The 23,669-nt window shown below is 37.0% G+C and overlaps 2 protein-coding genes across 3 annotated transcripts; one reads left to right on the forward strand and one right to left on the reverse strand.

Moving 5' to 3' along the window:
* Positions 1 to 1,430: 1,430 nt before the first annotated feature.
* On the reverse strand, positions 1,431 to 14,357 carry hus1 (HUS1 checkpoint clamp component). Of its 2 annotated transcripts, none has more exons than XM_026924028.3 (8): positions 14,127 to 14,357; positions 12,221 to 12,348; positions 10,975 to 11,151; positions 10,458 to 10,565; positions 6,566 to 6,640; positions 5,157 to 5,256; positions 4,289 to 4,411; positions 1,431 to 1,922 (listed from the first exon to the last, which is right to left on the reverse strand). In XM_026924028.3, exons 1-8 carry the CDS (start codon positions 14,176 to 14,178, stop codon positions 1,840 to 1,842), a joined length of 846 nt encoding a protein of 281 aa, XP_026779829.2. In that variant the 5' UTR covers positions 14,179 to 14,357; the 3' UTR covers positions 1,431 to 1,839. The 2 variants fall into 2 exon arrangements, with proteins under 2 accessions (XP_026779829.2, XP_026779830.2); XM_026924029.3 differs by having other exon boundaries at positions 14,123 to 14,357.
* Positions 14,358 to 18,109: 3,752 nt separating this feature from the next.
* LOC113532572 (receptor activity-modifying protein 3) lies at positions 18,110 to 23,045 on the forward strand. Its single transcript, XM_026923985.3, has 3 exons — positions 18,110 to 18,411; positions 20,108 to 20,267; positions 22,112 to 23,045. The coding sequence occupies exons 1-3, from the start codon at positions 18,297 to 18,299 to the stop codon at positions 22,365 to 22,367; spliced, it is 531 nt and encodes a 176-aa protein (XP_026779786.3). The 5' UTR covers positions 18,110 to 18,296; the 3' UTR covers positions 22,368 to 23,045.
* Positions 23,046 to 23,669: the final 624 nt, after the last annotated feature.

Below are 23,669 nucleotides of genomic sequence, written 5' to 3' on the forward strand. Positions count from 1 at the left end.
GCAGGCGCAGGCACACTAGAGACACTACCCCTTGTGGTATTCCAGTGTTCATAGAACTGCAGGTGCATTTACAATATTATTTACAATAACATTTTTACTAGTAGAAATGTTAATTCCAAGTTCCAGTCTAGTTAAGTCAAATAAAAATTCCAAGTTTAGTCTCCACTTTGCTGTTATAATAACCTCCACTCTTCTGGGAAGGCTTTCCACTAGATTTTGGAACGTGGCTGTGGTTCTGTATTTTTCCTCATTCAGCCACAAGAGCATTAGTGAAGTCGGTGAATGAACAAAGGCACTGTTGAATGCAGTCAGTGTTCCAGTTCATCCCAAAGGTATTCAGTGGGGATGAGGTCAGAGCTCTGTGCAGGCTACTTGAGTTTTTTTCCACTCCAACTTTGGCAAACCATGTCTTTATGGACCTCAATTTGTGCACAGGAGCATTGTCATACTTGAACAGGTTTGGGCTCAGCCCCATAGTTCCAGTAAAGGGAAATCCTAATATTAAAGCATACAAATATGTTCTAGACAATTCTGTGCTTCTAACTTTGTGGCAACAGTGTGGGGAAGACCCACATATGGATGTGATGGTCAGGTGTCCACATACTTTTGGCCATATAGTGTATCTCACTGAAAAAATCTAATATAATACATATTATATTAGCCGAAATATTCATAAAAGAATAAGAGCATACAGATAATATGATTAATAAAGAGCATAGCAACTTCATTTCCATACAGTATGATGTGCTGCACCTCTCAAATAAAACAGCTTTTACTGACCACTCTGTACAGCCTGTTCTAAACACACAAAGTGACTTCACTGTTTACTTGCAGGAAATGGTAATTATTATTTTTAGGATCATATTTAATTTATGTTCTGTTAGAGAAATTGGTTAATAATTGGAAATAATTCATATGTTTACCTTCTTCTGACAAAATAGCACCCAGGTTTTATGCATCTCTTCTCAAACCTGTTTTCTCCTCCACTCACGAACAAGCGATCAGAGCTACCTGCTTACTGGAGATCGAGGGTTATCTTGTTTGGAGGTATCTCAAATCCAGGCAATCCTAAACTTAGCCCCATGGCAACACATTTAATACATGAATAAATGGTTAAAAATCATACATGTATTGGAAACACAAACCAGTTGGTTTCCAAATCTATTTGAATTGCTAGAATATTACATTTGGAAACAGTGCATTCATGACCACAACCCTTGCCAAATGCCTATAGGACTAATACAATTAAAAATGTATAAAAATCAAAGAAGAGCTCTACACACAAAACAATTAGCTAAAAAATCTGTTTGCATTGTGATCTGATAGAATCTTCTGAAAGTATGGAAGCTGTATATAGTTTCTGTAACCCTATCCCTAGCCCAATGCCAATTAGTTTGATAAATACTAACACAAGGTATTGAGTAAGTGTATAATGATAAGGGAAGAATTTATTACTGGTAACAAAGATCCAGTTCCTGGTAGTATTTCTGGCAAGTAATAAAAAAAAAAAATCAAACTAGAAATTCCAAAAATCGATTAGAAGCACTGATACAAAATATGAAATGGCCTTTTACAGAGATCATTTCCTTTAACAATCTTTACTTTATTGCAAAACAAACAGTTGCATCTCAACTATACAAAATGTTACACAACATCAATTTTAAACTGGTTAGTGTGGAGTAGTGGAGCAGTGTACGTATTCCAGAGTAACATTTTTAATAAAAACTGGTAAAAAATTATATATATATATAGGGAAACGTTTAACAGATGTGTTCATTAGATACTGTGTTTTGAATATTCTATCAGTGTGGAAAGTAAATTTGAATACAAACATTCCCACTACGCCACAGCTGGGATGAAGTACTGAAGAGACACATCCTCCTGAAGGAGAATCAAATGAATAATCCTTTTGTCAACAATATCTGTAGAAAAGAGAAATTAAGAATGCCAGTGTAACTTCTGACTCTTTATCTTTATTATGTAAAGATATGTAACTGATTACACACACATCTAATGTAACATTCAGTTTTAATGTTTTAACCTGTGAAATACAACCAAGACCAAATTTTTGTATCTTCTACCTAATAATTTATATTTACAGAATGTGTGTAAAATAAATTCTCACTAAATGTTTGTCCCACAAATCTGTCTGATTAGGTGATTAAACATCACGTTTCACTGACCTATACTATATGATACAGATGTAGGACACTGACTGATTGTGATCTCACACTCTCTTAAGCAAATATTATAGACAGTATAGTAATATAATTTTTGTTTTTGTAATAGACTAGTACTAGATTAAATCAGATTGTGAAATTTCAAGCAAATTAAGAGAACATGCCGTGGCCGCATCAAATCACGTTTTGCACTGCGCCTCCACCAACCTCTTACTTCCAACACTAACTATACACTACACTAACGATACACTACGCTAACGATACACTACGCTAACTATACACCACACTAACGATACACTACACTAACGATACACTACGCTAACGATACACTACGCTAACTATACACCACACTAACGATACACTACGCTAACGATACACTACGCTAACGATACACTACGCTAACGATACACTACATTAACGATACACTACGCTAACGATACACTACGCTAACTATACACTACGCTAACGATACACTACATTAACGATACACTACGCTAACGATACACTACATTAACGATACACTACGCTAACGATACACTACGCTAACTATACACTACGCTAACGATACACTACATTAACGATACACTACGCTAACTATACACTACGCTAACTATACACTACATTAACGATACACTACGCTAACTATACACTACGCTAACTATACACCACGCTAACGATACACCACGCTAACGATACACCACGCTAACGATACACTACGCTAACGATACACTACGCTAACGATACACCACGCTAACGATACACCACGCTAACGATACACTACGCTAACGATACACTACGCTAACGATACACTACGCTAACTATACACCACGCTAACGATACACTACGCTAACGATACACTACGCTAACTATACACTACGCTAACTATACACCACGCTAACGATACACTACGCTAACTATACACTACGCTAACTATACACCACACTAACGATACACTACGCTAACTATACACTACGCTAACGATACACTACGCTAACGATACACTACGCTAACGATACACTACACTAACTATACACCACGCTAACGATACACCACGCTAACGATACACCACGCTAACTATACACTACGCTAACTATACACTACGCTAACTATAGACTACACTAACGATACACTACACTAACGATACACTACACTAACTATACACTACGCTAACTATACACCACGCTAACGATACACCACGCTAACGATACACTACACTAACTATACACTACGCTAACTATACACTACACTAACGATACACTACACTAACGATACACTACACTAACTATACACTACGCTAACTATACACCATGCTAACGATACACCATGCTAACTATACAATACGCTAACTATACACTACGCTAACGATACACTACACTAACGATACACTACACTAACTATACACCACGCTAACGATACACTACGCTAACGATACAATACGCTAACGATACACTACACTAACGATACACTACGCTAACGATACACTACACTAACTATACACTACGTTAACTATACACTACGCTAACTATAGACTACACTAACGATACACTACGCTAATTATACACTACGCTAACTATAGACTACGCTAACGATACACTACGCTAACTAGACACTACACTAACTATACACTACGTTAACTATACACTACGCTAACGATACACTACGCTAACTAGACACTACACTAACTATACACTACGTTAACTATAGACTACACTAACGATACACTACGCTAACTATAGACTACACTAACGATACACTACGCTAACTATAGACTACGCTAATTATACACTACGCTAACTATAGACTACGCTAACGATACACTACGCTAACTAGACACTACGCTAACGATACACTACGCTAACTATACACTACGCTAACTATACACTACGCTAACTATAGACTACACTAACTATACACAATACATGATCCCTTCCCCTTTCCCCTTACTCATAATTAAAGTAGATAAAACCCTTCCACAGATCCACTGTCATTTGTTTTGTGGTTATGCCAAACCCTTGGACCGTTACCAATTCACAGTCCTAAGTCATTTTATCCCATCTTGCCAAGCTGTAATTTCTGATAGTGCTTATTTCCTTGTATAAGGTACTCACTGCACATGGACTTGGTTGGGTTGACCTGCTGCCCCATAAGGAATTGCTGAAGTTTCCTAATATCCACTCGTGCATGTGCCATGGCCTCGACATCTCTGCTCTGACTCTGAGACTGTGAGGCACCTGTGGAAAATGAAATAAAGAACATCAACGCAAGAGGGTGCTCAAAGATTAGTCTGGATCTAACAATGGCATATTATCTAATTTGGTCAGTGATAAATTGTATCAAAATACTATTCATATGTACGGCTCATCTCTAGGATGTAACCTCACAGAATCGACTTAAAGAAGAATCATTTGTGTGACATAATGCTGCTTAAAAATGTCTTAACACCAGGTACAATCAGAATTAAGATTAATATTGCTCTGGAGTGCTAGCTAGCACACACTTTTTTGCATTCTTTCTATGCTTCTCTAGTTAATATTCTGGCACAGTAGCACCTGAAAAAAAAAGTGCTATTATTACCTCAGGTTGGAGATCTAAAACAGATTTAATTTAATTAATAATTTAGATTTTTTTTTAACTTACAATTTTGATTGGTTCCCAGTAGAATGTTGGGTATTTGATTAAACCCTTCTGGTGCTATGAGGTTTCATACAAATGATATTATAATTGTGATTTTACCCATTTCAAGTACTTTTCTTAATATTACTGACTTATTAATTGGAATGTTAATGCTAATCAAGCTTGAGTACTTCTATATTTCTGCATTAATAGTCATATGAATTTGTTTTCAGTTTATTTTGAAATTGCTCTATTGAAAGCTTGGGTTGCACAAGATGCTGGAGCTAAACAACTTACTTCTATCCCACCCCACTGTAAATTACTATACAAGCAGATGTGACCTTCCTTAATTAACAAACTCACCCCATGGAGGATTGCCAAGATCTTTGAAGTGTGTTGTAACAGACACTAGATCTGTTTCAATCTTCAGATTCATTTCACCACTTAGGTTAGCCTCCACTACCTGACAATGAGAATGAGAGAGAGAGAGATGATGGTACTATTTTGCTGAGGTGAGTTTTTAAATACTCAGAAACTGGACTGAAAGAACACACACATACACACAACTGTTCATCCTCCATCCTCTTTGCAATTTTTTTGCACATTAGATTATGCTGCTACAATATTTATTATACTGTACATGGGCTGCTACTTCTTATGTTTACACTATTTCAGCAACTTATATGTACTCTTTGCACTATTGTCACTGGATTCACTTTCTAATAGAACTGTGTACTGGTCGGCGCTGCACTGGGACTTACCGTGCCCATTGTCTATCCCAGTAGTCATTGTACTGTCTTGTGCTGTCTGCACATGTTCGCACTTGTGCACTTTATGTATAAATTTATGTAGTCCTTTGTAGTTCTGTGTTGGTTCTGTGTTTGTTTTATGTAGCATCTTGGTCCTGGAGAAACGTTGTTTCGTTTCACTATGTACTAACTGACTGTATATGTTTGAAATGACAATAAACTCCACTTGACTTGACTTAAAAAAATGTATATATCTAGCATAGTTTAATTAATTAGATTCAGTATGTTCAATTGGCATGCAAAGAAATCTCTCAATAGACAAAAATAGTTAGGATGTTTGGCTCACAGGATTCACAGTAACTGAGTATTTGGGAAAGGGGGATCAGATCGCTGTGATGTCAACTGACCTGACATAGATCATAGAACTGTCCAGTCTCAGTGAGCCTGTGCCCAGTGTAGCCTCAGATTGCTGTTCTTGACTGACAGGAGTGGAACCCAATGTGGGTCTGCTGTTGAAAGGGTTCACTGCGACGTGCATCCTAGGATGCTTTTCTGCCTACCACGTTTGTAAAGACTGATTATTTCAGTTATCTTAACCTTTCTGTCAGTTGGAACCAGTCTGGCCATTCTCCTCTAACTTCTCTCATCACAAGGTGTCTCTGCTCACAAAACTTCCATTCACTGGATTTCTTATTATTTTTTTTTAATTTCTGCACCATTCTGTGTAAACTCTAGAGACTGCTGTGTGAAAATCACATGATTGGCTGATGGCATAATTGCTTGAATGAGCAGGCGTACAGGTGTTCCTATTAAATTGGTTGGTGAGTGTAAATATGAACGTATTATGTACTGTATATTAGTTTGGCTACTGTACTGTACTATTACAGGTACCAGTGCAAAGATTTCTCTGTTGTAATCTCACGTTCTACTGTCCACTCATTATTTGGTTACCAAGGTCCAGTATGCCAAATTTCCAATAAAGACTAGTTCCTATACTAAATAGTCAATCTTTCTGATACTCACCAAATAGTTGGAGAGGTTCTTCATTCTGTCTACCACACTCTTCATAGTCTTCAGTGGGGGTAGATATATGCTAACCTAAAAATAAATAAATTGTTCACAGAGTTAGACATCTGGAAGAGGAATAACAGAGGAAAAATTAAGACATAAATACCACTTCACAGCAGCACTATAAAAAAAACATATGAACATGCAGACATACATCTTAAGAGTTACTCACTAGACTTGCTTAATAGTGTTTGCCACATTCAAAAATTATTTGATAACCTGCTTTCTGCTGCAAATCAGCTCTAAGGGTGTACTATAGTTACAACCAATCACGCCTTTTAATGACGTGGCTCAATTCAGCTGGTCAAAACATTGATAGTCTGTTGTTTCTGAATTTTGGTTACTGTTGCTAAGCCTGCTATTGCTGATATTAGCTAATCTTGTCCTATATTGCCTGTAGATACTAATTCAGAGTACTAATTCTGAGAAGCAACTTCTTGGTTGCTTCTCAGACTAATGCCCTCCTTACCCAGTCACTGCCTCTTCTACGCAGGGTTTGTACCATATTCTGTCCATTTTTATAATAGTTTATAATAATAATAATTTTTATAATAATGGACTTAATGGTGCTCTGTGGGATGTTCAAAGTTTGGGATATTATAACCAAACTCTGATATTTTTCCAAAACTTTGTCCTGGATGTGTTTGGATTGCTCCTTGCTCTTCATGATGCTCGTTGTTTAGGCATGTGCTCTAAAAATGTATATATATTGAGTATTATATTGGGATCACATGACATTTTAATTGCATACAGGTGGACTTCCTTCAACTTCTGATACCAAATGGTTGCATATAGTCCCAATTAAGTTCATTTCAGTTCTAGGTTATAACACAAAACATGGAAAAGTTCAAATGGGGAAATACTTAATACTACAAGGCACTGTAGATATAGTATGTCCATGTACACTCTGACAGTCTTGGATAGTATAGCCTTTAATAAGTTCTTCTTGTTTTCAATCTGACGCTATCGTAAGTTTCAACACTAAAGTGTAGAAACAACTTAGCCACTTAAGCACCAGAAGATGAGCCTATTTAATGTCATTTAGTTTTTTAGTTTCACCATTTATTGTGATGCTAACAGGTTTGTTAATATAAACAATGGGAGGCTGTGGCCATGTCCTAAGCTGTACGCTGGGCCATATTCAGAGTCACCGACCAAAAGTCCAACGGTTACAGCAATGACAGTTAATCAGAAATGGCTAGAAAGTTAATACAGAAATGGGCTATGCACATACTTAAGTCATTTTCTTTTTGGGACTGTTTAGATTATGCCTGTATGTAATCAGAATCACTTATGCGTAGTTCACACCTCCGAGGTTGCCAGATTTTTCTTGAGTAGAGGTGTCTGAAACAGGGTTTTTCAATAGCATACAGACCATTGCCTTTAAACACAAGCACTCACCTTTAAACCTGAAAAATCAGAAAGGGGAATGGGGAATGAAGAAGATATATATATATGTATATAAAGGACTAATACACTGCTATATGAATGTGAATGAGGAAATATGAATATATGAATATATTAATCAAAATAAAAATCTAATAAGAGTCTAATAAGAGTCTAGGTAATATTTTTTTCAATATATTGCCACATGAATAGACCTACTTGTAATTATCACATTAATCACTGCAAATTTGGTTTAATGAAACAATACGGCTTCCACACTTGCTTCCACGCTTGTTCAGAAGCTTATACAATAGCATTAGACTGAGCATTCATCCGCTACACTTACAGCTCACTTTAAGATGCATGCTATGCAATTTTGGTATTAAATCCTACCTACAAATATGATACTCTACTACGTATTCATCGGTATATCAAAAAATAGTAACAGCACCCTTGGTGGTGTACTAATCTGATATATTTAGTAGGATAGGATGTGACTGGGTGGCAACCTGTAGCAACAGTAACAAATATTTTGAAATAACAGACCTATGACTGCCTCAACTGACCAAATGGATGTGAGCCACTTTGTGGGCAACAAAGAAGGTTTCTGGTTTCGAGTGAAAGAAAACATCTATCTGCATGTTCAGTCCTTGAGATTTTATATTCCTCTCTCAAACATTTTGAAAAAACAAAATTAACTCATACTAATGGATCTAAAGGCAAGTCTAAACTGATGAGTCTGCACATAAGAATGGTCACCATCTAGCATAAACCAGCATAAAAATGAATTTGTTTTTATGGTAGTAGATAAATAAAAATCAGCATGTGCTTTTTTTTCACAAACAATGCATCATCTGAAACACTTTTGAGTCCTCTGCAACTTGAGAAAAAACATTTTGTAAGCCTGCTAATTCTTTTTGGGCAAACTTGTTAATACTTATCATTCCATCCGCGAAAGAAGCTCTCTAAACAGCTAGTCATCTTTAAATCGTTGAAATCTGTTACAAATGTGCCACTACAGCTATGTGGTTATGGATGCTAATCAGGCTACAACAACCATTAGGATAATTACGGTTAAAAGCAAAGCTCTGTTTTTGATAAATCATTGATTTTCTGCTGCAGTAGAGACTGCTAAGAGTGAATTCAACTTATATTATATTCAACTCATTAGTAATTGTCACCTTTAGATAATCTTATCACCTACTGATTTTGCTAATTACAATGGTTGAAAATAGTAACGTTAAAATTTATAACGGGTACTAACATTCAGTGGAAGATTATTACAACGTCTGAAATTTAAAATTTCATTTTAAATAACTGTTTTACATAGTGCACTACATCTAGTGTATGCCATTTCATATTCAGTCACACAACAAAATGGTGGAATCTTATTCTTTATTCTTTATATTTTAAAAAATCTGCTTGAAAAGTTTTACACAAAACATGACTGATTGTCATCTTGATTAAAACTGATCAGCACCTACAACTTTCAGTACAAATAGTACATTTTCACACCTTGTTGTTTTCCTGAAACTCAGCTTTTTAAGTGTAATAGCTAATGACAGCAGATTTTGGTTCACATTTGTAGGTTTTTGCTCTGTGGTCCCACTTGGACATGCACAAACACACACGTTATAGCGCGAGAGAGTATCGCCTATACGTACAGTGGGGTCCGAAAGTCAGAGAGTACTGGTGAAAATGCTTCTATTTTGCATTCTTTTCTAATTTAATACAACAATTTGCATTACAGATTATATTATTGACAGCAACTTGAGTGAAAAGTAGAATCTTTGAAATATTTACATGAATTATGTGTCTCCTTTTTTTGCTTTATTGAGAGTGTGCACTCGAGCTGGCATGGACTCCACAAGTTTGTGCAAAACCTTATGATCCATTTTAGATCAAATCCATCAGAGTGTCATCTGAACACATGCTTCAGTAGAAGAGATTAGGCATGAGGAAAATTTGTACAAAGCAGTTAACATGTTCACTATCACAAGTGTGCTTACCGTTAAATAGGGACATAAAAATTTTGCAGAATCTTGAATATTAAATATTCAAGATATTGAACACTAGCTTTCTTTGTTTTAAATATTTCAAAATTCTAAAACCTTCTGTTTATTTCCAATTTTAAATGAAAAAAAAAATCAATATAATAAAAATTTCAATATTGTCTCAGACTTTTGGACTCTAATGTACATGATAGGTCTTGATGGTAGGACCATATTCAATATTTTACTTTTTTTCTGAGTCTACGTTATTTTAAAATTGAAAACCCATCTGATACATTTAAACACCTCGGAATTATAAATAATACCAGCTATAATATATGACTGCACGTCTAGCAAACATTTTAACCAGCATCCAAACGTCCTCTTACCTGGCACCTTGGCACCTATGTCAACATAAAGATGCCTTAAATTCCCTTTTATTCAGTGACCAGAGATGCCAATTCACTTACATCAAAGTCTGGCATACTGGGCTCTTTAAAATCATGCCAAAGCCTTCTGGGAATGACGTCAACGGGGATGTCATGGGTGACAACGCGACTTATGGACGAGAGAGAGGGCTTGGAAGAGAGAGAGAAAAATATTAAATCTCATCAACAAGAGTTAATTACAATATTGTTTTAGTTCACAGGTGGTAATCAAGGGAGATTTTGCAACTATGCTCAGCTAAATAATAGAACCAGAGGAAAATCAGTGATACAATTCCACATTTTTGTCTCCATATGACAAAAATAAACTGATGCTGCTTAACAAGGACTGCAAATTCTATTCATATGCTTCAGAATCAAAATTTCTTAAACATGATTTTTATGAATCTTACGCTGCTGCTTTATTTCGAGGCCATTCAAGATACTTGACATCACTATAACCATTCACACAAATGGAATATTTTAACTCTCTAACACCACTTCCAAAACAAATCATCATTAAAAAAAAAAAAAGTTAATATATATTTTTAAAGACCCTTACCAGCTCTGCAGCTAGAGTGAGGCATGGATAGTGCTTCTTTGTCAGTTTTATTTTGACGGACTTGGCATTCTGTGCGGTTTTTAAAGCTCTGGATAGATTCTCTGGATTTACTTCTAAACATATCTCATTAGCGTCTTCTGATACACCTTCCAGTTGATATTCATCAAAAAAATTAACCTTTGAGAGAATAAAATGGAAGGTTAGTCCAGGACTCATGACTTAAGCATGTAGAATGTGCTTGTAAGGCAACCAGTTAAAAAAAATGAAACACGTGATGTCTTACACAGAGAGGTGACAAATTAAAGGAAAAAACAGTGGCTCTGTTATGCTGAAGGAGGCATTCGGATGCCATGGTTTGGGTCCACTAGTCCTCTTAATGCAGACGTATTCAAACCTCTCGAATCACTTCCTAGTTTTTTAAGAACTTGCACAACCCCTAACACCCCCCCAAAAAAAATTAATCTGCAATTTTCGATGATTTTTTTCAACCATTTCAGTGCATCCCTAATAAATATAATTAACTGATGTTAACTATATATTATTTATTGATAGCTAAGTCAAACACATTGATAGATTTGATTTCACATTAATGAACTCAAAGTATTGTCCAATGGAGAAGGGGGCGGGGCTTCCAGAGAGTGTCAGTTAATATCGGAACTATACAACTGTCAGTCATTCCAGATTCATATGTCAATTGGATCATCTGCCATTTTTTGGGGAAAAAATTCAACTCTTTTGTGTATTTTTGCATTCTGGAATAGTCAGATGATAAAACGCGGAGCTCCTATGCAACATGCGTTACAGTTGGCAGGTTTGATGATGTAATTTAAATAGTTACTTTTTGGTGTTCCTCCCCCACACAAATTCTTTGTGTGCTCCACAGTTTAAATACCTCTGTCCTTGAGGGAAGATTCACTGCAAAATCTATACACAATTTGATGAGGATGAAAATGATGTAAATCAAATGCTTTGCCCTTCTCTGTCACCTAAGGGAGATTCTGGACTGATGTGTTAGACAGCATTCTCCACCACCACCATCAAAACACCAAATGAGGTAATATGTTTTGGAAGAAACAGTTCATCCCTCCACTGCAGCTCCAGAGATGTATAGAATCTATGCCAGGGCACATTAAAGCTGTTCTGGCGGCTCATGGTGGCCTACTTCATGTTGGATTTTACAGTAATTTGTCACTTGTCTGTTTTTGACATAACCAAAACGTAATGAAAGAATGTATATGGGGTTTACCTGCAGTAACTCACACCACATACTGACTCCTCCATTGGCGACTTTTCCAGAAAGGACGAAGAAAATGTTGTCGACAGTAAGTCGTACAACACAAGTCTTTGTGAGTTTTGTAATGGTATTCACCACACCTGTAGACACAATGAGCCTGATCAACATTCCATCCAATCCATCTCAGGGCACAATTGCGACAATTTGGAAATTCCAATTAGCCTAGATCTAATTATATGTTAAGTAGATTACTAGAATAAGGTAATTAGCTAGGGAAACAGACACAGTCTCAATATGGTGGAACCTGAGTGATGCCTGAAGACAGTTAGAAGACAGCTGGTTTAGCCTTTGTGTCTGGTCCTGGTCCGGCTCTGGGCTGTCAGTGATTAACTAGGTCTGTCTTAAAACTGTGAGCTATGCCACAAGAAATAAGAGCAGCACCTTCCCGTGTGGGCTGAATGTCTTAAACTCAATACAGTTCTCCAGCTTCACATCACAGCTGCTGGTTATAGGAGTTAAGAGGGCAGGTTGGCTTGATTCACTCTCAGTGTGTAAAGCCAATGACCAATCACTGATCACCATTATTCCCAGCAGCCAATCACTGATCACCATTGTCCCCAATAGCCAATCACTGATCACCATTGTTCCCAATAGCCAATCACTGATCACCATTGTTCCCAATAGCCAATCACTGATCACCATTGTCCCCAATAGCCAATCACTGATCACCATTGTTCCCAATAGCCAATCACTGATCACCATTGTTCCCAATAGCCAATCACTGATCACCATTGTTCCCAACAGCCAATGAGTGATCACCATTATTCCCAACAGCCAATCACTGATTACCATTGTTCCCAACAGCCAATCACTGATCGCCATTGTCCCCAACAGCCAATCACTGACCGCCATTGTTCCCAACAGCCAATCACTGATCACCATTGTCCCCAATAGCCAATCACTGCTCACCATTGTTCCCAATAGCCAATCACTGATCACCATTGTCCCCAATAGCCAATCACTGATCACCATTGTCCCCAATAGCCAATCACTGATCACCATTGTCCCCAATAGCCAATCACTGATCACCATTGTCCCCAATAGCCAATCACTGATCACCATTGTTCCCAATAGCCAATCACTGATCACCATTGTTCCCAACAGCCAATGAGTGATCACCATTGTTCCCAACAGCCAATCACTGATCACCATTGTCCCCAACAGCCAATCACTGATCATCATTGTTCCAAACAGCCAATCACTGATCATCATTGTTCCAAACAGCCAATCACTGATCACCATTGTCTGTCCTACCCATCACTTCTTATTCTTCATTTTAAATCTTCTTACCAATATTTACAGCAATAAAAATTATTGTTTCATCAGTAACTGTTTCTTGATATACTGTAAATTGATGAATAGTTGGTTTGACTCTGTATTTGTTTTGTGAATATTTATATATAAACTATAGGTCATTTGTGGTGTCATGTCCGAAGATGACTTCTTCTTACTACAAGAAATGTTATAATCTATTATTTTCTATTCTAATTAAACTCTATCCTATCTTATTCAGAAATCTGAATTTCGGAGAAATCCTCCGCATGTAACATGTTATGATATCCAAAAACCTTCACAAATGCTAATAACACATCAGCATATAAAACTGAGCCATGTCACGTCTTAAAGCACTGAGGATGATACCACAGGCACCAGCACTGCTCTACTGCTCTACATCCTCTTACTCAAACATAGCGTCATGTTAATGCAGGGAACGATGGACACATTCAACTCGCAAATATATCAATTTATTAAAACAGTTCATTGTATTTCTACAGTCGAAGAGCTGCAGTTCCATGTTACCGCATACAGGAGAAACCAGCTTGTCTGACAACTGAACTACTTTGAATTGTTTACCTACGTGTGAAATGATTGAGACATCCCACGTCATTTATCTTCGCTCGGAACTTCATTGTCACTTCAGCTGCTAAAGTTGTACTTTGTGGACACTGGGAGATTTATTTCTTCTAAATGACTTTAAATGAACTCATTAATTTCAACTGTCACTGTGTAATAATAGGAAAAATTCGAGCAGCTCGCGCCACTGACGCACACATATTCATGCTCCCTGTAGAAACAAAAGTGTTTCTAAAGGTTCCGCCACTACATCAGTCCTACCATAGCAACGAACAAAATTAGCTGCTAAAATTGATTGATAAAAATCCATTTTACCACTTAATCTTTATTGTTTTAACCACAAATACTTTCTCACCTATTAGTTCATTTGCCTAGTCTGATTTGATCAACATACTGAATTTAAATGAACCAAAAGTGGCAGGGTGGGGGTCAGTACCAGTAAGTACAAAGACATTTGAAATGTGAAAAAGACAGCAAATACAAATTTCATATATTTTTATATATATGTTTACAGTTACACTCTGATTACACTCCACTCTTTATATCGGTACTGTCAGACTGCTGCTGCCACCATCCATATATCCACATATATATTCTTATACACTTTTATACATTTTTTTAAAATCCCTTCATATATTTTTATGTATATATTTTTCTTATATTTAATATTTTTCTTTATATTTAATATTTTTCTTTATATTTAATATTTTTCTATATTTTCTTTTTTATGTTGGAACAGTTGTATAAAGCATTTCACTGCAAGTCGTACTGTGTATGGTTATGCGTGTGACAAATAAAATTTGAATTTGAATTAAAATTTGATTTGATTGTCAGTAGGTTTTACACACATCACTCATTTGGTTGTTTTATCCTGACCTATGCCCAGAATTATCCTGTGGCTCTTGGGCACCAACAGCTGGGTTCTTTTATTTGACTGTCCAGTGTTATGTCCATTCGACAGTCTATCTTTAATTACTGAAAAATGGGGGAAGGACAGTGCGACTTACAGCTGTATTAAAGTACCAGCAATTTTTTTTTTTTACTTGGTCAAAGGCCTGTCCCCAAATCTCACAACTACTCCAAAGTGAAATCCCAGGGATGGTACTGGGGCAGGAACCTCTGGGCAGGTTCCCCCTGACTTGGAGTAACCTTTGACGGTCCAAGCAACGCTACCACAGTGAGAGCTACACATATCCCACACCCTGCACTACATCAGGACCCATTCACATGCACCTGTGGAAATGTAGCCAATTCATCCCCATGATTAGATGGGTCATCTGCCTTCACACTATGTTTTTCCCAGTAAATTCACCTTCTTTTAATCTTCTTTTCATTCTTTTAATAAAAATAAAATGACAAAAAGCACTACTACTTCTAATAATAATAATAATAATAACAATAATAATAATAATAATAATAATAATAATAATTCATCAGCCAATTCATCCCCTCAATTAGCTGATGGGTCAGCCGCCTTCACACTATGTTTTTCCCCTGTAAACTCACCTTCTTTTAATGTTCTTTTTGTTTTTTAATAAAAATAAAATTACAAAAACTACTACTACTACTACTACTACTACTACTACTACTACTACTACTACTAATAATAATAATAATAATAATAATAATAATAATAATAATAATAATAATAATAATAATAATAACAACAACAACAACAACAACAACAACAACAGGGGGCATGGTAGCTTAGTGGTTAGCACTGTTGCCTCACACCTCTGGGGTTGGGGGTTCAAATCCTGCCTTCGAGTTTGCATGTTCTCCCCATGCTTCAGAGGGTTCTTCTGTTTCTTTCCTCCCCCAGTCCAAAGACATTGTGTGTGTGTGCACAATTGTACCCTGTGGTGGATTGGTATCCTGTCCAAGGTGTCCCCTGCCTTGTACCCTGAGTTCTCTGGGATAGGCCCCAGGCTCCCCACAACCCTCTGTAGGATAAGTGGGATGAATAATAATAACACATTTCCATTAATGATCATTCATGTGTCACGTCCTTTAAAAATACAGTTGACTCATTTCCATGATGATCAGTGGTAGTAATCATAGCAAGCTAAGAACGTGTTTTTTCACTGATATTGGTATACATGTAGTTACATTTCTGTTATGTTGTTCAAGGGCATAATGTACTTTTATAAGAGCCATTGTTCTGAGCAAAATATTTATTGTGGAGCTTAACACAGGAAATGTGTAGCCGACTCCTCCAGTCCTCCCACAGTGTCACTGAAATGTTATTGCAGTCCCTTACTTTACCACCATCATCACTCCAACGCTATAGCTCTAGGTTTTGAAAGCATTCAACATTACTGTATTATGTGAAGTGCTTGGAACACTGGTGTATCTGTATGCTCCGGGACCTTTTCACTCCCTGTCCACTTGCTGGATCACCTCTGTCTTCTGGTACCTCCCATTTTACAAATTAAGACTAATACATGTCTAATACATTATCTAATATGTTATCATTTCTATAGTAACAGCTCGGAACTTGTATGGTGGACACGCCACATAATCTAAGCATAAAAACAGAAACAGAAAAACTTGTAGTTATTTAACAAAGAAAAACATACAGTATAATCGTTGATATGGTAAAGTTTACTGTAAGGAGACGTTTATTTAACTTTTGTGGAAGGAGTCACCAGCGTCTGTGCTTTGTAAGAGTCAGAGGTAAAGCTATAACTTTATGTTTTCAGACATAGAAAAGTCTTCAGGACAGGGCAGTATATGCTTTACAGTTTCTTTGTATCCTGGTAAGCTGCTTTTTTGTGTTACTAACTTCAAGAGAGCTAGAGAGAGGGTGGAAAAAAGAGAGGGAAGGACTGTTTACAGCTGCTATATAAGTTGCTATATACACCATTCAACCATAACATTAAAACCACTGACAGGTGAAGTAAATAACATTGATTATCTCATTACAATGGCACCTGTCAAGGGGTGGGATGTATTAGGCAACAAGTGAACAGTCAGTTCTCAAAGTTGATGTGTTGGAAGCAGAAAAAATGGGCAAGCGTATGGATCTGAGTGACTTTGACAAAGGCCAAATTGTGCTGGCTAGACGACTGGGTCAGAGCATCTCCAAAACAACAGGTCTTGTGGGGTGTTCCCGGTACGCAGTGGTTAGAATCTATCAAAAATGGTCCAAGGAAGGACAACCGGTGAACCGGCGACAGGGTCTTGGGTGCTGAACAAACAAGTCAGACCCATGGAGGCCCCATCTCACAACTTACAGGATGTAAAGGATCTGCTGTTAATGTCTTGGTGCCAGATACCACAGCGCACTTCAGAGGTCTTGTGGAGTCCATGCCTCGACGGGTCACAGCTGTTATGGTCAAAAGGTCCTCAATGCAGCCTGTAACGTGATGACATCTTGGATTAGATCCACTACTTTCTGGATGTTGTAATACTCATGCACCGTAGTAGGATTAGATAACACCATGAACGTTTAATCATGCGCAAAATTATTTTGACAGGAAGTGGCAGAAAAATGATGGAATGATTGACAGCAGAGACAGTATTTTGGTAAATAATTCATCTAGGGTTAGGGTTAGGGTTACAACATCCAGTACATAGAGGATCTAATCCTATAGGTCATCGTGCTACAGGCTGCAGTGAGGACATGAAATATAACTACACAGAGATAGAAAGTATGATGTGTAGTTCTTAAATAATTAATAATGATTGTTAAATTGCTGTGGTATAAGAGGAATAAAACACTTGGGGATGTGCTGTTATAGAAAAATAATCAACCCCGTTGTGGATTATTACTACAACCGCACCCCCATGTATTTTAGCCCTTATTTATTTATTTATTTATTTTAGTTTAGTTTATTTATTTATTGTTTTTCAGGTAGTATACCTCCTAGCTCAAGCGCCTCTACTGTCTCGTGCTGCCAAGCTTCGGAAGTGTTTCTGCGCGATCATTACCGTAATACCCTGTATACACGCGAGCAGAATCTGAAGCGCGGATGTTTGACCTGCAGAAGTTCCCACAGAAGAGGAGGAGGCCAGACTCAGTCCGGCGGAAGCTCCTGCTCAAGACCGTCGTTTTCCTGCTGTCTCCTTTCTTTTCTACGCCTTTTCCAAACGTGTGGCTTCTCAGATTATTATTATTATTATTATTATTATTATTATTATTAGCTTATGACCTGACGATTTATGGTTTTGAATGAACTTTTGTCCACAAACTGAGGAGAAGGGAACACACTGTAGGACTCGAAATTTCTTCCAAATGGATATTAATACCACAAAGCTGCTGTTATTTTTTGTAGCTGGAATTTTAGGTGAGTAAAATTAAAAGCAGTGATTTTTTTTTTTTTTTTTTTTTTTTTTTACAGCAGAAGCCTATTCACTATTTTGCAACTTTTGTTGTCATTCTCTCTTTCTTTCTCTCTTTTTTTTGCCATTTGCCCTGAGAATGAAATGAACTGATTTTTTTATTTTTTATTTTTTGCTGTTTGATGGTTGAACATGTTCCTATCCTCTTTATATCTGTATGGAGTGCCAGGGAAGATTGAAAAGTTCTCTTAACATATCTGTAGAAAAAGTTATAATTTTGCTTCCTCCACATTTACACATCATGTGCATGTTAGAGTTCAGCTGTGGGATTTCAGTGAAAGCAGTGGAACTAAACTGAGTTTTCCTCTTTACAGCTTCTGGCACATGCAGGCAGCTTAATTACAGATTAATTAATTCTACTGTATTATTTATCAGTAGAATCCATGATTTAACTCTAGAATAGCTCATCATTTGTCTCACCTGAATATGATTCAACAGATATTGTTATATAGGCCTCTATAACGCACTAAAAATGATTCAGTGCTTCGGTAAATATCACAAAAACTAATCCGTGGTTTTTACACAAACAAAAAAAAAAAGCAAATTATTAGAATTAAATAAAATAAATAGTTCTGTACTAAATTCATTAATGTAGCCCAATGTGTGTTGCCTATTTTACTTACTTTACTGGGTTAAATTTACTATTATTTTGTAAGTGCTCACAAAACTAGAAAAAAAAGAAGTAATGTTTACTTGAACCGATTGCATAGTAAAGTGGGGGCGTGGTTTATGAACTCGATTTGCATAGGCGTTTACATAACTTCAAATTGATTTAATTTTGAGCATTATGGATAGGTTGTTTTCAGTATTTCTTGTTTTGTGTTGGCTTTAAGCCTGAAGTTATTGTGTAATGAAATGTTTTGAGAGATCAAGTATTTCTGGGATAAAATAAATAAATAAAAAATGGTTCACCCTTTTTGTGTTTCTCAGTCAGATGTATGGTAAGCATGCGACTCCACGCAGCTGAATCTAATGAATTCTAAAATTGAAGTAAAATGTTTTTAGTAAATGAAAAAATTGTTAGTCAAATTCAGTGACATATCACATATTTCTTGAGAAATGATTTTTAAACAGTTAAACATCATTAGGCCTATTATTATTGATAATAACAACAATAATGAATTAGATAGGACTGTTTCATCATAAGATAAAAGTACTCAGCAAAACTGATTTGCAGTGGACCCAAACCATGCCAACATAATACCCTCCACAACTGTTTTTTTTTTAATGGTGTCATCCATTTGTACATATTAAATTATTTTCAAACTTCATTACTAACTGAATTGCATAATACTTAAAAATAAACAGATCATTTCTATTCCTTACACGATTCCTACAGCAGGTTATCCTCTGAACACTGTAGGGTTCATTAAATAAAGTGGGTGTGAACAATGCATTGATGAGCAGAGAAAAACATAAAAAGATACAAAACCATACATGTACTTAACATAAAAATCCCAAATTAAATTCGTACATAAAAAAATGTACTAATGGAGGCAGTAAGAGTTATATATGTTAACTACAGGTATGTATTCTAGACACAAGTGTTAATAAAGACTTTTCAGGAACATTGTACCTTGTTATTGCTTTTTGACATTTGTGATGTGCAGATGATATTTCTGACAAATCTCTTCTTTATAGCAAAAGAGAACACTGAGGTGAAAGTCACATGCAGTCCTCGAGGTCTGGAGTGTAATAAGACAGCTCTTCACCTAGAGATGGAGGAGTGTGGAGGACGCTTCAAGAATGATATGGCTGAGTTGGACCCCCAGAACTGGTGCAACTTAACACATTTTATTAGGTAACCACTTTAATCATATATATATATATATATATATATATATATATATATATATATATATATATATATATATATATATATATATATATATATATATTACATCATGCTGGATTACAGTTAACAGTATAAGACTCCCATAAATAACTTTCATATAGCCAGTCTTTGTATAGCCAAATGAATTAGGTAGCCATTTAACCTTTACAAAAGCAACATAGAAGGTCACCATCATTTGTCTCATTTACTGTCCAGGTGTATGCATCACTCTTTGTGTATATTAATATAATGACTATAATAAATATTCTTAAGTCATATTCCATTCTAATATTTTTAGTGAGTAGTCAAGTGAAAGTCAAGTGATGCAGGGGCTCCCAGAAAGAGCCTCTTTAACACTCATAAAGGCCCTTGGGCACTGCTCCTCTGGACTGGATCTAGCACTGTCTTTTAGTGCAATCAAATCAGAGGGAAGAAACTGTCTCCTCTTTTTTTTGGGGCCACAGTCACAGCAGTCAGTTTTGGGATGCACCTGCCCATGATCCAAGTGAAAGCCCAGATACCATACCTCCACACATACAATCTCACACTTCGCTGGGTTCACCGTGAGGTCGGCTCATCAACAAGGACTTTAGGACTGCCCTTGCATGTTGCATATGCCACTGCCAATTTGTACTATAGTTTATCATGTCATCTTAATAAGCAGCAGTATATGCACTGTGCAGTCATAATACCCAGTCCATTAGCCATTTGAACTGTAGCTGATATGCCGAAAAGCCTGAATGGAAGAGTAACAAATTCGTAATAAATAAACCTAACAGGGTAAAGAAAGTTGTTTTTTCCCTAGACTTTGTTGGCAAAGTCTGGGGTTGAACCCGGGGTCAAATTCTAATAGGAAGTTAGTTGTTTGTGACTACTATTTAATGAAATAATTGATTATTTTGAAAAAGTCTTACAAGTGAGGTGTTTCTGACTATTAAGTATAGTATCAGGTTTGCTTGGATAATACAATTGCAGGAAAGCATGACATCCGCAGACCGGGGTGTAGCTGGTGCACTGTGCCAAGACCCGCTTACTCTGGATTAGCTGAATCATGGATGAGCAAGCCATGGATGAAGTTGTCCTATAGAATTTCATGTCTCCTTCCTCCTCCCCCACAACTCCAACAAGGAGCACCCTTTCCCTCGCCAGGAAGACACTGCAGGATGATCCTGAGGCAAACATGGATATGTTCGAGAGCACCACCTTGCCTGCTCGAAGTGTGTGCAGGCTCCGTATCCAGGCTTTTCTGACTGGAGAGGCCCAGCTGGTGGCCCATAGCCTGACACCCAAGAACCAGTAAGATCAGAAGAACCGTACATGAGAAGGTCAGTCTATTTCCAGAGGAGCACCATTGGTCCAGTTGATGGCATTGGAGGAAGGGGACAGGCTATTCATGTTCTCCCAGAGGCTGCTTGGTGGAAAAAGCTGCTGCAACCCGTGGTACACCCTGGACTGTGACTGAACTGTTGATCCCAAAAAGCCACAGGGAGGATGATAGATTAATAAATGTGGGTGATACAGGGCAGAAACCCAGGGTTCACCCACAAGGTCTCTCTGTACAGTTTGCATAAAGTGTGTGTATCTGGATAGGTTTTCCTTTCCATGAAATAAGCCTTATTTAAGCATTATGAGTGCTCCCAATAAAGAATTATTATGCAGAAATCTCTGAAGATATGATATTTGACAAATGTAAATGTATTTATTGCTCATTTGCTCAGTTGTAAATATGAACATATCAGTAATGTGTATAGTGTGTCTTAATTAGTGACTGAATGCAATGTGTGTCTGACATCTGTTTTTTCTCTCTACAGTGAGTACCACTACTTTACATCCTGCACAGAGAACAATGCAGTGAAGATCGGCTGCTTTTGGCCCCACCCAGTGGTAGAGCACTATATTATCCTTATCCACAAACAATTCTTTTCCAACTGCACTTATATACCCATGGCCTGGACTGGCATTAGAGAAGACACTTCCACCTTAACCATACATATTCTTATTATAGTTACAGTCTTTCTAACACTAGCCATGGTCACATCAGTGGTATGGTGCAGCAGGCAAAGGTAGTACCTTTAGGTTGAAAATGTTATGTATACTGTATGCAAGGCCTGTTTTACCCAGAGTACCACTCACACATTAAACCTGGCTTCATGAGCTTTGTATTTATATTTAAAGCATTTTTAACCAAAGTGACTTACAAATGAGACAAGATGCATCTGTGCAGTTGAGGCCTAAAAGCCTTGCTGAAGCACCCAAAAGTGGCAGCTTGGCAATACTGGGATTTGAACTCACAGCCTCTAACAGGGCTAATGGTAGTTTAATTCCAGCATTCAGTGGTACAGGGCGTGTAAATAGTCATAATCACTGGACTAATCTGGTTTAAATTGACATTTCAGGAGATATTGTTGGAATTTTTATTGAATAACCATGCACAAACCTATAATATATACCTAAATATATACACCCTACAGTGAACTATGATGTGTTATCTGTTTTCCCCTTTTTGCTTACTTCCAAAGGAAAATTGTTGATAACAAGGAATGGGACAGAGAATAAACAACCATAAACTGTAAAATTCTAAGAGAACAGCAAATGGATAAGCCTGTACTATGTATTGACTTGAATTTACTATGTGAAAAGGTTCATGGGAGTGATTAGGACATGGTGAACGTGTATCGAATAGTGAGTATGAACATTATTTTCTGTATAACAAATAAAGTATGACAAGGTGCATGGCAAGGAAAAGTTTTGCGTTGTGAGTGACCTTAAGACACACACTGAATGGAGTAAATTATTCCCAACTCTGTTGCCTCATGCCCTTAATGAATGTCATACAAGGCACTGGTCCTTCAGACTAAACTCTGAGAAGGACAAAATTCTTTCCCAGAATCAGCAATGAAACAGTGGAAATAGGCTAGCTTGAGGTACAAAAACTGTCACAATTTTGTGCACAATTTCTTGTCTCATATATACATTATTGTAAATGGTGCCACAATGTGATCATAGATGTTGTGACATGTTTTGATAACTACATACACTATACTCATATACTTGGAATAGAATAGAATTATATTCTAAAGTAAATGTGAATTGAGGGTAAATATAGAGGGTACAACATAAATATAGAGATACTGTGTATGCACATAGCATATAGCTTGTAAATCTCTTTATCCTTTTCTGCTCTGTCTCTTTCCCACTAACGTCAATTTTTAGCCCTTTCCCACACTCACAAGCAGACAATCCAAACAGGATGTCAACCCCCACTGGCCTTCCTTCCTTCCTTTTCCATATTACTGCAACTGATATGGCACATCTACGCAGACATATTCCTAACCCCCCAGGGTTACAAGGCCTACAGTATAAATAAAA

This window comes from Pangasianodon hypophthalmus, chromosome 22 (assembly GCF_027358585.1).
Source record: "Pangasianodon hypophthalmus isolate fPanHyp1 chromosome 22, fPanHyp1.pri, whole genome shotgun sequence".
Taxonomy (NCBI): Eukaryota; Metazoa; Chordata; class Actinopteri; order Siluriformes; family Pangasiidae; genus Pangasianodon; species Pangasianodon hypophthalmus.

Excerpts from the sequence above, each read along its gene's own strand:
- hus1 (XM_026924028.3), bottom strand. The coding sequence starts at position 14,178 with ATGAAGTTCCGAGCGAAGATAAATGACGTGGGATGTCTCAATCATTTC. Across the intron at positions 6,641-10,457 it reads CCAGTATGCCAGACTTTGAT|GTTAGCATATATCTACCCCC; the intron begins GTAAGTGAATTG and ends ATTTATTTTTAG. Across the intron at positions 5,257-6,565 it reads AGAACCTCTCCAACTATTTG|GTAGTGGAGGCTAACCTAAG; the intron begins GTGAGTATCAGA and ends TCTCATTGTCAG.
- LOC113532572 (XM_026923985.3), top strand. The coding sequence starts at position 18,297 with ATGAACTTTTGTCCACAAACTGAGGAGAAGGGAACACACTGTAGGACT. Across the intron at positions 18,412-20,107 it reads TTTTGTAGCTGGAATTTTAG|CAAAAGAGAACACTGAGGTG; the intron begins GTGAGTAAAATT and ends TCTTCTTTATAG. Across the intron at positions 20,268-22,111 it reads AACTTAACACATTTTATTAG|TGAGTACCACTACTTTACAT; the intron begins GTAACCACTTTA and ends TTCTCTCTACAG.